Source organism: Daktulosphaira vitifoliae, unplaced genomic scaffold (assembly GCF_025091365.1).
Source record: "Daktulosphaira vitifoliae isolate Bord-2020 unplaced genomic scaffold, ASM2509136v1 Scaffold_4, whole genome shotgun sequence".
Lineage (NCBI taxonomy): Eukaryota > Metazoa > Arthropoda > Insecta > Hemiptera > Phylloxeridae > Daktulosphaira > Daktulosphaira vitifoliae.
Genome location: NW_026099575.1, coordinates 41,861,225 through 41,875,150, shown reverse-complemented (window position 1 = coordinate 41,875,150; position 13,926 = coordinate 41,861,225). Strand labels below are relative to the sequence as shown.

The 13,926-nt window shown below is 25.0% G+C and overlaps 1 protein-coding gene across 1 annotated transcript; it reads right to left on the bottom strand.

Moving 5' to 3' along the window:
* Window positions 1-2,348: 2,348 nt before the first annotated feature.
* Window positions 2,349-12,770, bottom strand: LOC126905658 (uncharacterized). Its single transcript, XM_050685594.1, has 6 exons — window positions 12,630-12,770; window positions 12,435-12,567; window positions 7,941-8,014; window positions 7,730-7,867; window positions 2,661-2,721; window positions 2,349-2,597 (listed from the first exon to the last, which is right to left on the bottom strand). The coding sequence occupies exons 1-6, from the start codon at window positions 12,684-12,686 to the stop codon at window positions 2,464-2,466; spliced, it is 597 nt and encodes a 198-aa protein (XP_050541551.1). The 5' UTR covers window positions 12,687-12,770; the 3' UTR covers window positions 2,349-2,463.
* Window positions 12,771-13,926: the final 1,156 nt, after the last annotated feature.

Genomic DNA, 13,926 nt, shown 5'->3' with positions numbered 1-13,926 from the left:
GCCATAACTTTTTTAAAAATGACCGAAATAATATAACTTTTTTTTTTATAGATGCATATTGTTTATCAATATATTTGAATAATAATTTACATAAAAAAAAATGTACCATTATTTAAAATTAAAATTATATTATTTTAAAACTAAAAAATATTTAAAATATTTAACTCAAAATAATTTATTTAACGAGTCTCATAACAAAATGCAATTAAATCGGCAAAATATTTTATTATTCTCATTTTTTTTTACCTAAATATTTGAAATATTATTATTTTTTATTTGTTACGCATATCGTTTATTACTTTTTTCAATAATTTTTTAATATTCAATAATATTTATTTATTTTCTATACCTTAAATTTGCTTTTAACTTAATTATTCGTTTGTTGGTCCAACTATATTTAATAAATTTACACAAATATCAGTTTTGTTGTATTTAATACTGGCGTATTCAGAAATTTGAAAGAATAGTATTTAAATTAGTAATTAAATCAATTTAATAAATCAAATTAATGATCGTAATTGATCATGAAACGATCAACTAATACTGTTAAATTGATATTGTACCTTATCAATGGAATTATTAAATATCAATAAAAATATGATTTACGTTTACTTTTTTTTCACGTTTACAAGTGAAAGTAGACTGTTGTTGAAAAACATGTGTGTTAAAAATTAAATATTTTAGTCAATTATAACTAATTTTATGTAGTTATTCGTCAACAACGGAAGAAAATGCAAGAAAAAGAAAATAAAAACTATCATTAATAATATTTCCTTTATAATTGTTTTAAGAATCTATATTATAATCGTTTCATTTTATATTAATAATATTAAAATAATTCTATTATTTATTGCTTTTATTTCATACATTAAAAAATATAATAATTTCAGAATTTATTGCAACTACTCATTCCGTAGTAAGATTACTTTTAACAGTTTTACTTTCTTATATAATGTTATAAGCATATTTTTTATTATTATATTTGAATAATAATTAACATAAAAATAAATGTACTATTATTTAAAATTAAAATTATATTATTTTAAAACTAAAAAATATTTAAAATATTTTGTAACGTCACAAATTTGAAGGTGGACCGTTTATGATTTTTTGTTATGTCTACTTATTTATTTTATCGCGCGAAAAAACCTTTTTCTGACACAGCGGTGTCAACCACTCATTATTTTGCCTCTGACTGCTAGATAAGGCGATAAAAGAGAAATATAATTAAAATCGAATTGTTTATCAGTATTGATCCCTTCCAAAAAGACTGGCCGTTATCGATATGAAATTGCCGTTAGATCGGTGTTGACTCTTCTCTATTCTTTCTTCTGTCATTGACCGTGCTAGGGTGCACACATTTGTTGTTTTATTGACATATTTTTCAATGATGGAGTAGAACCGCCAACGGCGAACGGCCAGATCTTTTCGGCGAAGCATCCAGACCATCGGATGGGTCTCTTCGGAGACCGGGTATCGTTTTCTTTTTTTATATTATATTTATGTAATGAGCTATATTTTATTAATTATTTTATTGTAAATTAACTTAATTTTGTTTATGTGTGGAGAGCACGTGTTTCCCTTTTCTTCTAGCCAACGCTAAGGAGCGAGTGTCCAGACCGCTCCTGGTGTTCTTCATTAATTTCCTGTTAACATTAACGGATGTGTTCCAATACCGTCCGTGATGTTTGTAATATTATTTGTTTAAATATTTTATTTTATTTGTATTGCCTTTATTTGTAGACATGGTTTTTGATGCATTCGCATTTTTGTCCATGTTTAACTTAATTTTCTTTTTTTAACAATTAAATTAAATTTCCTTATTAATTTCAATTGTAATATTTATTTTATTGCGCGAGTAACTTAATTACTCGCGTGTATTTCATTCCTATTCCTTAATCTAGACACGGGCTACGGTATGTTTTACATATCAACCACATACAACTTTGATTGTCATAATTGTGTTCTATAAACCACGAGGCATTATAGTAATTTATACATATAACGACATATTAACTTAGATTATACTTTTAATTAACTTAAAATTAAATTCCACCTATGGTCCGGTAATCATATCTGATAGGTGTGACACCTCGCCTAGGTGGTGGCGACCCTTGCTACTCTAGCTAGTCGTTATGCAAGTGGCAAACCACGTTGTTGTTACAGGCCGATTTACTAATATAAAAGCCCGTTTGCAATTTAACTCAAAATAATTTATGGTGTTTGAGGCGAATATGAGGATGATTGAGTTACTATATATTTTTTATATAAAATTATTTAATATAATTTTCTCTCGGGATACGAATACGAAGGTTTTATGAGAAGATGTAAGATATAGAAAAACAAAGTGATATTTGAAAATTTATTGTTATAATAATATCAATAAATATAATAAAAAATAATACAATTAATAAGTGGGTGTAAAGATTACAAATTTTTATAATTTTATAATATTTTATTAGATTAGTGAATATTCTTTACGATTATGTCATATTCATCTTGTAGTTTATCAATACTTTGAATATGACCAACAATTGTTTTTTTAATATATGACTTTAATTTTAATACTTCCAACAATACATCAACTAAGGTGTAATCTACAAAATGTAACAATTTAAAGAAAAAAATAGATTTTTTTATATAATTTTTTGAATAATTACTTTCGTTTACAATACTTGTCATAAAATCATTCACAGCTCCATTGAGATTTTCATGATTTTCCTAAAATATAAAATACTTCGATTTAATTATATAAAAGTCTAGTGAAATAGTTATGACCATTATAGATGATATCTGTCAGATGTATCAATATCATAAAAAAGTCTTCGATGCATATGATAAATTTCACAAACATATAAACAATAGACAATATTCTCATTTATATATAATTGTATAATTGCTATGTTTAAAATTTCACTCAAATATAAAAATAATTTTTGTAAAAAATTGCAAATTATTTTATTTTAATATCCGATTTCTCATAATAAAACAATCATTAGACACAACATATTTTAATATTTTGATACACTTCAAAATCTAATTGTTTAAAAGTTGGTAGAATTACCGGAACATTTTCGAATATTAAATTGAAAAACGAATGTTTATTTTAGCGAATTGTCTTATTCAAATCTGTATTTAGATTTTTCATTAGATTTTCATAAAATGTAAACCAAAAGAAAATTTATAATCATTTATAGTCAGCTTCGATACAAAGCCGAGAAGATATTAATTTTACTATGATGTGTTATTGTTATTTTATTTTTTTGTATCTCTTTCCACTATTCTCAGCTCTCACTGGACCGATTCTTTCAACGACACGTCAAAAGATCAAAAATAATATCTAGTCGAAGACATTAATCTTTAAAATTGAAAAAATTTCCCTCATTCTCCGCAAATGGGGGAAACATCCAAAAAAATTACAAATTTAAATTCGTTAATTTTTGAAATTTTTAAAATTTTGTTTACTAAAAACTGCCGTAACTTTTTCAAAAATGAACAAATCAATATACTTTTTTTTTTTATAGATTTATGATATCATTACCTATCATTTTGTATATTGTGTTTATAAATTTAACCCTTTACCTGCCCACANTAACTTTTTCAAAAATGAACAAATCAATATACTTTTTTTTTTTATAGATTTATGATATCATTACCTATCATTTTGTATATTGTTTTTATAAATTTAACCCTTTACCTGCCCACAGCGGGGATTTAAAATGACAACTTTTTCACAAAAAATCAACTTTTTCACAAAAAATTAACTTTTTCAACTTAACTTTTGAAAATGTTCCGGAAGGTCTGACACTTTTATATATATCTTAAATTAAAACTCATGTAATATACATTAATTTAAAAAAAAAAAAAATTGACCTCTGGACTTGTTTTCGTGGTGAAATGGCTATTGAATGCTATTTTCATGTGAAAATTCTCGATTTCATATTTTACATTTTTTACTTTAAAATGCTATAACTTTTTAAAAAATGTATGGATCAACACAATTTTTTTATGAGAAATAATATTTTTGAATAATCCATTTTTCATTTCACATACTTTATCTTAATCAGGATATTAATAAGAAACTAGCAGATCATGTAGCTTTTGGAATAATACACCAATTTTTTAAAATTAAACACTATCTATAGATTTGCACCGAAGCGTTTTTTTTTTTTATAGTGATTTTAATCACTGCAGATATCATTATACTTAATCCAACTGTGCTACGTCACTACTGTGCCGTGGCCCCCCCTGTGATGGGTGTTTTTTATATTAAAATCTTGAATGTTTCTCTTTCATTTAAAATAATTTCTTTTAATATCTAACACTTAACCTGCTCACAGAGGGTATTCAATATAAACTTTTTCAACTTAAGTTTTGAAAATGTTTCAGAAATACTACGTCCTCAAAATATTTTAAATTAAAGCTTATGTTACAAACTATAAGTAGAAAAAAAAATGTATACCGACTTGCAAATGGCCGTCGTAGTTAATCATGCAATTTTTGTATTCAATTATTTTTTTAGCTTCGATGTAAAGGTAAGAATATATTAATTTTACCAAGATTTTTTTTATTTATTTTATAATACCTATACAAATGTTTGTCATAGTAATGAGTCCATTAATTTTTATAAAATTTAAATGAATCTATCTTAGATTAAATACTAATTTAAACTTATTTTAATTATTTTACCTCCTCAAAGTTTAGAAAAGCGACTTTGAATTTTTGAACTAACTTAAATAGTTCTTATAATCTACTTATTCATGACGATCACAGTGGTTTCGTTGTATATTATACAGTCTTATAAGCTCGGAGTACAATTTATTAACTTGACCAATTTTAATAACTAATACGTCAAAAGAGTACGATTCTAATCATATTGAACATATGATTACTAAATATTGGAAAAAAATTTCATTCTAACAAAATTATACTACTGTAAAAAATGGACAACTCAAAAAATTTTTTTAAATTAAATATCTTAAAATTAATAAGAGTATAAAATTTGTTTTTATATTTAATTATACAGTAAACTTATATCACTAAAACAAAATATTTTTTAATGATCATATATTCTACTAAACTAAAATTTGCAATTTGACTTAAAATCTGAAATTAGTGTTTTTCTATTACTTAATTTTTGGGATTGTTACTAATTAGAAACCAAGTATTTACATATTAAACAATTTTTTTATCAGATGATTATTAATTTTGAATAATAATCTGTGTAAAATTTCAATTCAATGTTTATTTTTTAACTTATTTTTTAGATCCTTATAGTTAATTTTTAAAAAAAGTTTATAATGTACAAATTTTAAGTTTTAAACAATTTCAACTCAACTTGTAAGTTTAGAATTTATATCATTACATAGAAAATTTTATGAGGACTAAAAAATTGTATTTTTTTTAGATTGATATGTGACATGGAATTTATATAATTACTATTAACAAAAAATTTACGAGGAAAAATCAACAATTTGTGAAAATTATGGATTCTTCTATTTTTATCGCTTAACTTTTTTCTTCATTATTTCTTCCCCATCTCGGAATATAAATTTTAACAAAATTTGAAATATGGGTTTAACAAGTGTTATAGACCAGTCTTAATTAGAATATTATTTATTAAATAAGCTAGTTAATTATCTATGTTAATCAAAAGATTCACAAACTTATTGACACTAACTTGCCATCTATCAATATTATGTTTTTTTTATTAATTAAAAAAGCTGAATTTTTGAAAAAAATTTTATAAAATACCGTATACTTTTATAACATATACAGAGTGATTTTTTATCATAACCCACTCAATTACTTACAGAATAATAATAATTAANAGTGATTTTTTTATCATAACCCACTCAATTACTTACAGAATAATAATAATTAAATTTTTTTTTTTTTGGTTATCTTTAGTTACACATTATTCTTGAATTATTAACTATGTAATACTTTTTAAGTTCATCCCTTATGCATTGTAAGGGGGTCAACTTTGTTTTTAAATGGAAACACATATTTTTAATTTAATAAAATGTTTGAGTTTTTAATTTAATAGTAAATAGCATTTGAAATTTTAATATAACTTTATTTGTTTATTAGATATAAACATTTAAAGTTTCAAATTTTTGAGTTAATATACAGGTATAATACACAAGAGATTACAAATATAGGTAGCTAATTTGTTTTTTATGACATCGATATTAGCAGGTACACAGCATTGATATCACTATAAATGGTAGTAAGGCAAATTCTTGTGAGTTCATAAATACACTAATTGACTTACTGAACACCCTATATAAAAAGTCTGTCTATTGATAGTCATAATTGATAATAAATATCCGTGACTGTGACAGCCATATCATAAAAACCATTTAGCTACCTGTATTTTTAATCCCATGTGTATTATACATGTATATTAACTCAAAATTATGAAACTTTATATGTTTATATCTAATAAGCTAATAAAGTTATATTAAAAATTCAAATGCCATTTACTATTAAATTAAAAACTCAAGCATTTTATTAAGTTAAAAATATGTGTTACCATTAAAAAAAACAAAGTTAAAACCCTTATTAGGCATAATGGATGAACTTAAAAAGTATTACATAGTTAATAATTCAAGAATAATGTGTAACTAAAGTTAACCAAAAAAAAAAATATTTATTATTATTATTCTATAAGTAATTGAGTGGGTTATGACAAAAAAATCACTCTGTATATTGATAATGATTTAGAATTGCTTACAATTTTTAAATAAAAAAATTCTAATATTTTTGGTTGTAACAGATTGAGTACGAATTTCTATAAAATAAACTTTGTGATCTATTAATTTGATTTTTCTCACAATAAAGTTAAAGTTTGCATATTGGTAAATTGGTAATTCAAAAAAATTGACTTTGATTTTCTGGGTTAATAAAGAAAAAAGAAATAAAATATATAATAATTATTGTGAGGGGGCACTGATTTTTTGATTATAATTCATATAAATACATTTCTATAATTTTATTAATTATTTTTTCAAAATTACTCTGAACTTTATTATTTATACATTAAAAAAAGTGTCAACAGAAATTTTTAACGAAAGAGCAAAGTATTTTTTAAATATCTTGTTTCACTGTCAGCTCAACAAATCTGGTATTAAAGGAGAGTGTCCAATGTCCAGAGTCAAGAAACCACCTTTTTTTGAAGGCTTTACTAAAGGCGCAATAAATAGAAGCTTAACTCCCTCCACATAATGTATTAGCACCCCAATACTATTAAAAAATAATGTATGTTATTATGTATGTACATGGATAGTGTTTTATAGGGTAGGCAGAAAATACAATTAGCATTATCAAAAATGTTATTTTAATATGCGCTTAAAGGCACTCGCAGAAAATGATTATAAATCAGAGATTTTTTAGTAATTTTAGGTATTATTTATAAAATTAAGCGTCTCCATAAATTTAATAAATAAAAACAAAATCTGCATCTCATTAATCTATAAAAACAAAGCTCTTAATCCTAGCATACATAACACAATCTAATAAAAAGAAAAACTTTTTATCTTTTAATAAGAAAATTTAATTTTGTAAAATTATTTAATACATAACAATTGTGAAATTGGACCAATCAAAAAGTTAAGGGAGGTAATTGCCTCTTTTATCACACCCTGTAAACATCATGCATTAAAGAGAAAATATTATTTCTTATATGTAAATAATTACGAATATTTTAAAATGAATTTATAATTACGTTATTAAAAAGAGTTTTGAAGTCAAATGAATTAAAAAATTGAATGCATTGGTCCTTACTAATACTATTCATATTTGTGCCAATTCGACAAAATTCATTTAAGATATTATTAACGTCGTTTCCATACAGCTTTTCTAACTAAAGAATGCAAAATAATTTATTAAATGATTCATTTAAAAAGACTAATAAGCTAAGAAATATATGATTTTACCTCGATATCATCACCAGGCTTATTAATTTTAGACAAAAACATCAAAAGCTTCCAGATTTTTATGATTGTTGTATCTATAAAATATTGATATCGTTAGTACTGTGTGATCAAAATTTCATATTACATACTTTTTCTTGAAAATTATTGAAAATATAGTAAAGCGTTCTAAATAAAAAGTTTTTGTCATATCTTATTATATTGGCTTTTGGGATTCACGACCACCGTGCCATTATAAGAGTGTTCAAATACCATTTGATTTTTAACTATCATCGCGATTATTACTCATAGTGGCTATGACATCAACTTAAATTAGCTACCACTAGTATAGTGTGCGTGTGTGTCTCCGTCAGTACCCTGTTGGATTAATATCATCTCTAGGTGTCCAACAGGTTTTATTGCTCATTTAACATTGCGTTACACAATAAATATTTATATCGTTGTTAACTAAAAGTGTTATATATATAATATTGTAGTGAGACTTTAGTAGTTCCTCTAAGGGGATATAAATTAAATAGAAACCTCAGTAACTAAAATAGATATAGCCTAGCCAGTTATTCCCCGTTGGTTCCTTAGAATACTGCTGAGGAGCATTTCGGCTCAACATCTAAATAACAACGTAACAGTATATACAATAAATGTATCAATTTCATGGAAAGCAGAAGACGGGCTGGATTACCAAAACTTCTTTCAGAGTTATAGTGAGCCAAAAGTAAGTTTTTGGTTGTGATATAATATAATAAATAAAATTGGGTGTGTTGATTAATTAATTTGAATTTTGAGCACTTGAATAAATTTAATCATCTTACTTTCGGTTACTATAATTCAGTTTGTTTAATATTATTGGGGTCGTGGAGTCCGAGGGTTTTAGAGAATGACAATACAATTTAATAAAAGGGTTATGATAAATATTGAGATTTAATGTGTATATCAAATTTTATAAACTTTGATGAATCATTTGAATAGTCTCACGTTTCAAAGAGGACGAGCTTATGTCGGCAACTATGAAACGTAATAAGAAAATGCGTAGGTACGATCTTTGGTCAAGCACTTCGAACGCATTTAATAATTCTCTTGACAAACTAGTCAATAAATTTAGTATGTGTATTAAACTTATAAAGATTGGTAAATCACTTGAATAGTCTCACGTTTCAAAGAGGACGAGCTTATGTCGGCAACTATGAAACGTAATAAGAAAATGCGTAGGTACGATCTTTGTTAGGGATACTGTTACTTAATACATTGTCTTTGTAGATTAATTTACAGTGTTTACATTTATGATACAGATATTAATTTTAAACTGAACAAGTACAAACATTGTATTAATTACATTAGTGATTATGCTATGATATCAATTTAAGATAATTATTTGTTTTATGATAAACATTGCGAATAATATTAAATTTGAGCGATGAACGGTATCACAACAGAGTCTCTTGGACTAGAAACTAAAGCAATTGAAGCTACTTTAAAATTCATAAGAATGTCTGAATTACAAAACAAAATATAATACACAAATATCCTTAAATTTATCGTAATAATTCATGTTTAAACACTAGTAATAAATTGTTGAATAACTACATTGTAAAATACCTAAAATGTAAAATACCTAAATTGTAAAAACCTAAATTGTTATTGTTACCCAATGGCCTATGTTGCCGCGGGTATATACAGAGTGTTCAGTAAGTCAGGAAACGGGTTTCTATTGTTCTCATTGTTACAGACAATGAGAACAATAGAAACCCGTTTCCTGACTTACTGAACACCCTGTATGATAAAAAAAAAGTATATACAATATCTATAAGAGATAGAACCTTTTAGTTATTGTTTCAAGATCTATTATTAAGAACTAGGCTCCGCCTAGCTCGGACTCCGACCCAGACCCGGAGCCCTACTAGCATTACAGGCCTTCGGTGTGTAAGCCACTCCGGGCCGTCATCATGATTAGGCCACTGATTCCAGTAAGGGTACCTGGCTACGCCGGTCATGATAAATGTTTTGCAGAAAAAATATTACATTAGAATCAATGTAACAAAAATATATTAAAAATGTTATTATTAAAATCAGGAAAATTCAAAAAGAGAATATAGTAAAATGTATTGAGTATAAGGTTGACGTTTGTAAATGAGGTATTCAGAAATTATTTTAGGAGGGTATTTAATATTTTTTACTTTTTCAAACATGTTATAGAATTTATTTTTGCTTAAATTAAAGTAATGATCAAAAATAAGGACATTAGGTCCTTATTTATTAGAAGTTGACTAAAAAAATATTGATAGTGCTGGTTCGAGGGGAGCTCTTGTCTCCCTTAAATACACTCCTGGTATACACAAAAATTATTAATATTCTAATTATAATAATTGTGTTTATATTATAGAATAATTAAAAAAAAAGCCAGTATAGGAGGGTGACGGCACAGTGGTGACGTGGCATAGATGGATCAAGTATAATGATATCTGACAGTGATTAAAATCACTATCAAAAAAAAACGCTTCGATGCAAATCTTTAGATAGTGTTTAATTTTAAAAAATTGGTGGATTATTCCAAAAGCTACATGATCTGCTAGTTCATTATTATTATCCTAATTAAGATAAAGTATGTCGAATGAAAAATACTATTTCTCATAAAAAATAATGTTGATCCATACACTTTTTAATATGTCATAGCATTATAAAGTTAAAAATGTAAAAAATAAAATCGAGAATTTTCACATAATAATAGCATTCGGTAGCCATTTTCATCGTAAAGATAAAATAAAGTCCGAAATTTTTTTTTTGCATAATAAAATAAATTACATTAGCTTTAATTTAAGATATATATAAAAGTGTCAGACTTTCCGGAACACTTTCAAAATTTAAGTTGAAAAAGTAAATTTTTTGTGAAAAAATTGTCATTTTAAATCCCCCCCTATAAGCAGGTAAAAAGTCAGATTTATAAAAAAAATATACCAAATAATAGGTAAAGACATCATGCATCTATGAAAAAAAGAATTATATTGATCCATACATCTTTCAAAAAGTTATAGCATTATAAAGTTAAAAATATAAAAAAGAATTTTTTTACAAAAATCGTATTTTTTTTATAAAGTTTAATGTCTGTTTTCACCATGAAGATAAAATAAAGTCCAAAATTTTTTTTTTTTTGCATAATAAAGTATATTTCATTAGCTTTAATTTAAGATATATATAAAAGTGTCAGACCTTCCGGAACATTTTCAAAAATCAAGTTGAAAAAGTTAATTTTTTTTGAAAAAGTTGTCATTTTAAATCCCCGCTGTGGGCAGGTTAAGGGTTAAATTTATGAAAAAAATATACCAAATGAAAGGTAATAATATTATGCATCTATATAAAAAAGAATTATATTGATATGTTCATTTTTGAAAAAGTTATGGCACTTTTAAGTAAAAAAAATTGAAAAAATTTCGTGGGCGATTGGCAAACATTTTCCAACTTCGCCAATAATTTTCCTGGAGTCTGGTGACCGATTACTTTCGTTGAAAAAAAAATTTTGAAAATCCGAGCACGCTAAGTAATTTTCCTAGAAAAGTGTTTTTTTCCTTGTTCTATTATATATTAAGAATAATCGAACAAATATAGTTATAAAACATTAAACAATGTGTGAATACTTTTAATTAATATTAATATGATTAAGTATTTTCAACTGTGGTCTTTTTACTTATGAGATATTAAGTGTAATTTTTTGTTGCTCATATTTGATAGAAATGAGGATACAAAAGCATCGGTGATTTCTTTTTTGTCTGTTGTAGTTATATTGTATTCGATTTGTGTCTGACCACATGAAGTTTTCTGATATTTTATGGTTGATGCTAGACGTGAACCTTTCCACGAGTTGGTTTTATTTAACTTTAATATTATGCGTGAAACAGATCTGTTTTTTATATACTGAATAATCAGATTATAATATAATAGAAAAATAGTATTATCAACCTTATAAGGGGCGTGGTGTGGCGCGGTGGTCACACTAGTTGTTAACAAAACTCTAGTGTTAAGCCAAGCCCACCGATGTAGGTGAACGGATGGGTGACCATGCGTGCCCTTCTACGGTAGCGAAAAAGCACCATGTTCCCAGTGCAAAAGGCAACGGGAAACCAGTGCACTTAAATTTCCCCAAGATATACCAATGGTATTAACCAACCAACGGTTGTAAAAAAAAAAAAAACTAAAAAATGCTGACCAATTCGAGTTTTTTAATGACATTGTTTCTATTGTTTGATCCTTTAATAGATTTAAAGTAATAGGCTAGTGATAAATTAAGTTATACAATCATTAAACAGCCCAATCTAATGAGCCATCTAATGATGAAGATGCTATTATAAATGTATGAGAGAGAAATGTAAAAGATAAGTTTTTCATATGAAATAATAAAATATTGTATATATTTATTATAAGTATTTTCTCATGTATATCATAATAATGATCACTTTTTGTTAAGTACACATTTTCTCCATTCTAAAAATTATATGAATTATAAATTACCTTCTCTATTATAACTACTGTACGGTCTTTGTATATTATTTGCTTGTAAAGATTTTGATAGTAATGTGGAATTGTCATGATAAAATAACAAATTTCCAAAGAAGTTTATGTTTTGCGCAGTAAGTCCAATGCTCTTGAAATATTTAAATATAATCTTTAATAAAAATATAAATTAATAAATTAATAAATACTTACTGTTATTACTGTAAAAAAACATACTGAACAGAAGATTAGTATAATTTTTAAATGCATGACATTAATTTTTCTATTTAAGAAGCCAACGATTTAAAAAATGATTTTTCAAATATTTTAATTTTAGTTGAGTTATTGTATCTATTATGTTTAGCAATTTATACTGAAATAGTGTAAATATAATTATTTATTGTAAAGTATTTTTATTTACAAAAAAATAAAAAATACAATGTATTTAACATTATTACTGTCACACTTAAAAACAATTATTTTTATAATGACATCATTTATAATTTAATTTACCATTTAAACGTAAAAAGTATGGTTAAAATTTAAAAATCTTGAAATCTTGAAATGTCTTTTTTTGACGAATTAGTATACAAATATAGTAGTATGTTGTTTCTCTACTATTGTAAAGAAAAAGCAAACTAAAACAAGAAACCCTGCCCAATGGGGTCACGGCACAGTGGGGACGTGGCATAGTTGGGTCCAGTATAGATTTAATATGAGAGTGATTAAAATTACTATCATAAGAAATACTTCGATGCAAATCTGTAGGTAGTGTTTAATTTTAAGAAATTGGTGGATAATTATAAAGGCAACATCAACTATTTCCTTAAATATATCCAGATTCAAAAATATAATATAAAATTATATATTATATACTTTTTATAATGAATTGATTTCTAATTATTATTGATTTTTAATATGTTAAAAGTAATTCTACATTGGAAATAATTAATTTCTTAATTAATTTTAATTATTTACTTTAACTTATAGAACCAATAAAAAAAAATGTGTTAAAAAGATTTACTCAATTGAGCGTATTATAAAATTTAATTATAATTGTAAAAATCCATCATTAAATTTAGGTGAAACTAAAAATAATTTTTTTTTAGATTTATGGTTTATATAGCAACATGTTACAAAAAAATTTGAAATATTATAGACTGGTAGTAGCACACACAAATAGAATTAAAAAATTAATAAATGACAAAGTAAAATTATTTACTTTTGTAGTTGAATACTTTTATCATATCAAGTCTAATTCGACAATGAATACTTTAAAAATATTAGAAATTAATAATTTAATTGTTTGTATGGAAAAAGCTGGTTAAGCTACTTTTTATTTGAATAAGGAATATTTTTTCGATTTTTAAGAGTAATAACTTCAACTAAATACGAATTGTAATAATTTGATGTATCGTTGAAGAAAGTAGATTAAGTGAGAGTTGGGAAATCATAGCCACAAAAAAAAAACACATACTAAAATAACATTAACATGAATAAGAAATTTCTC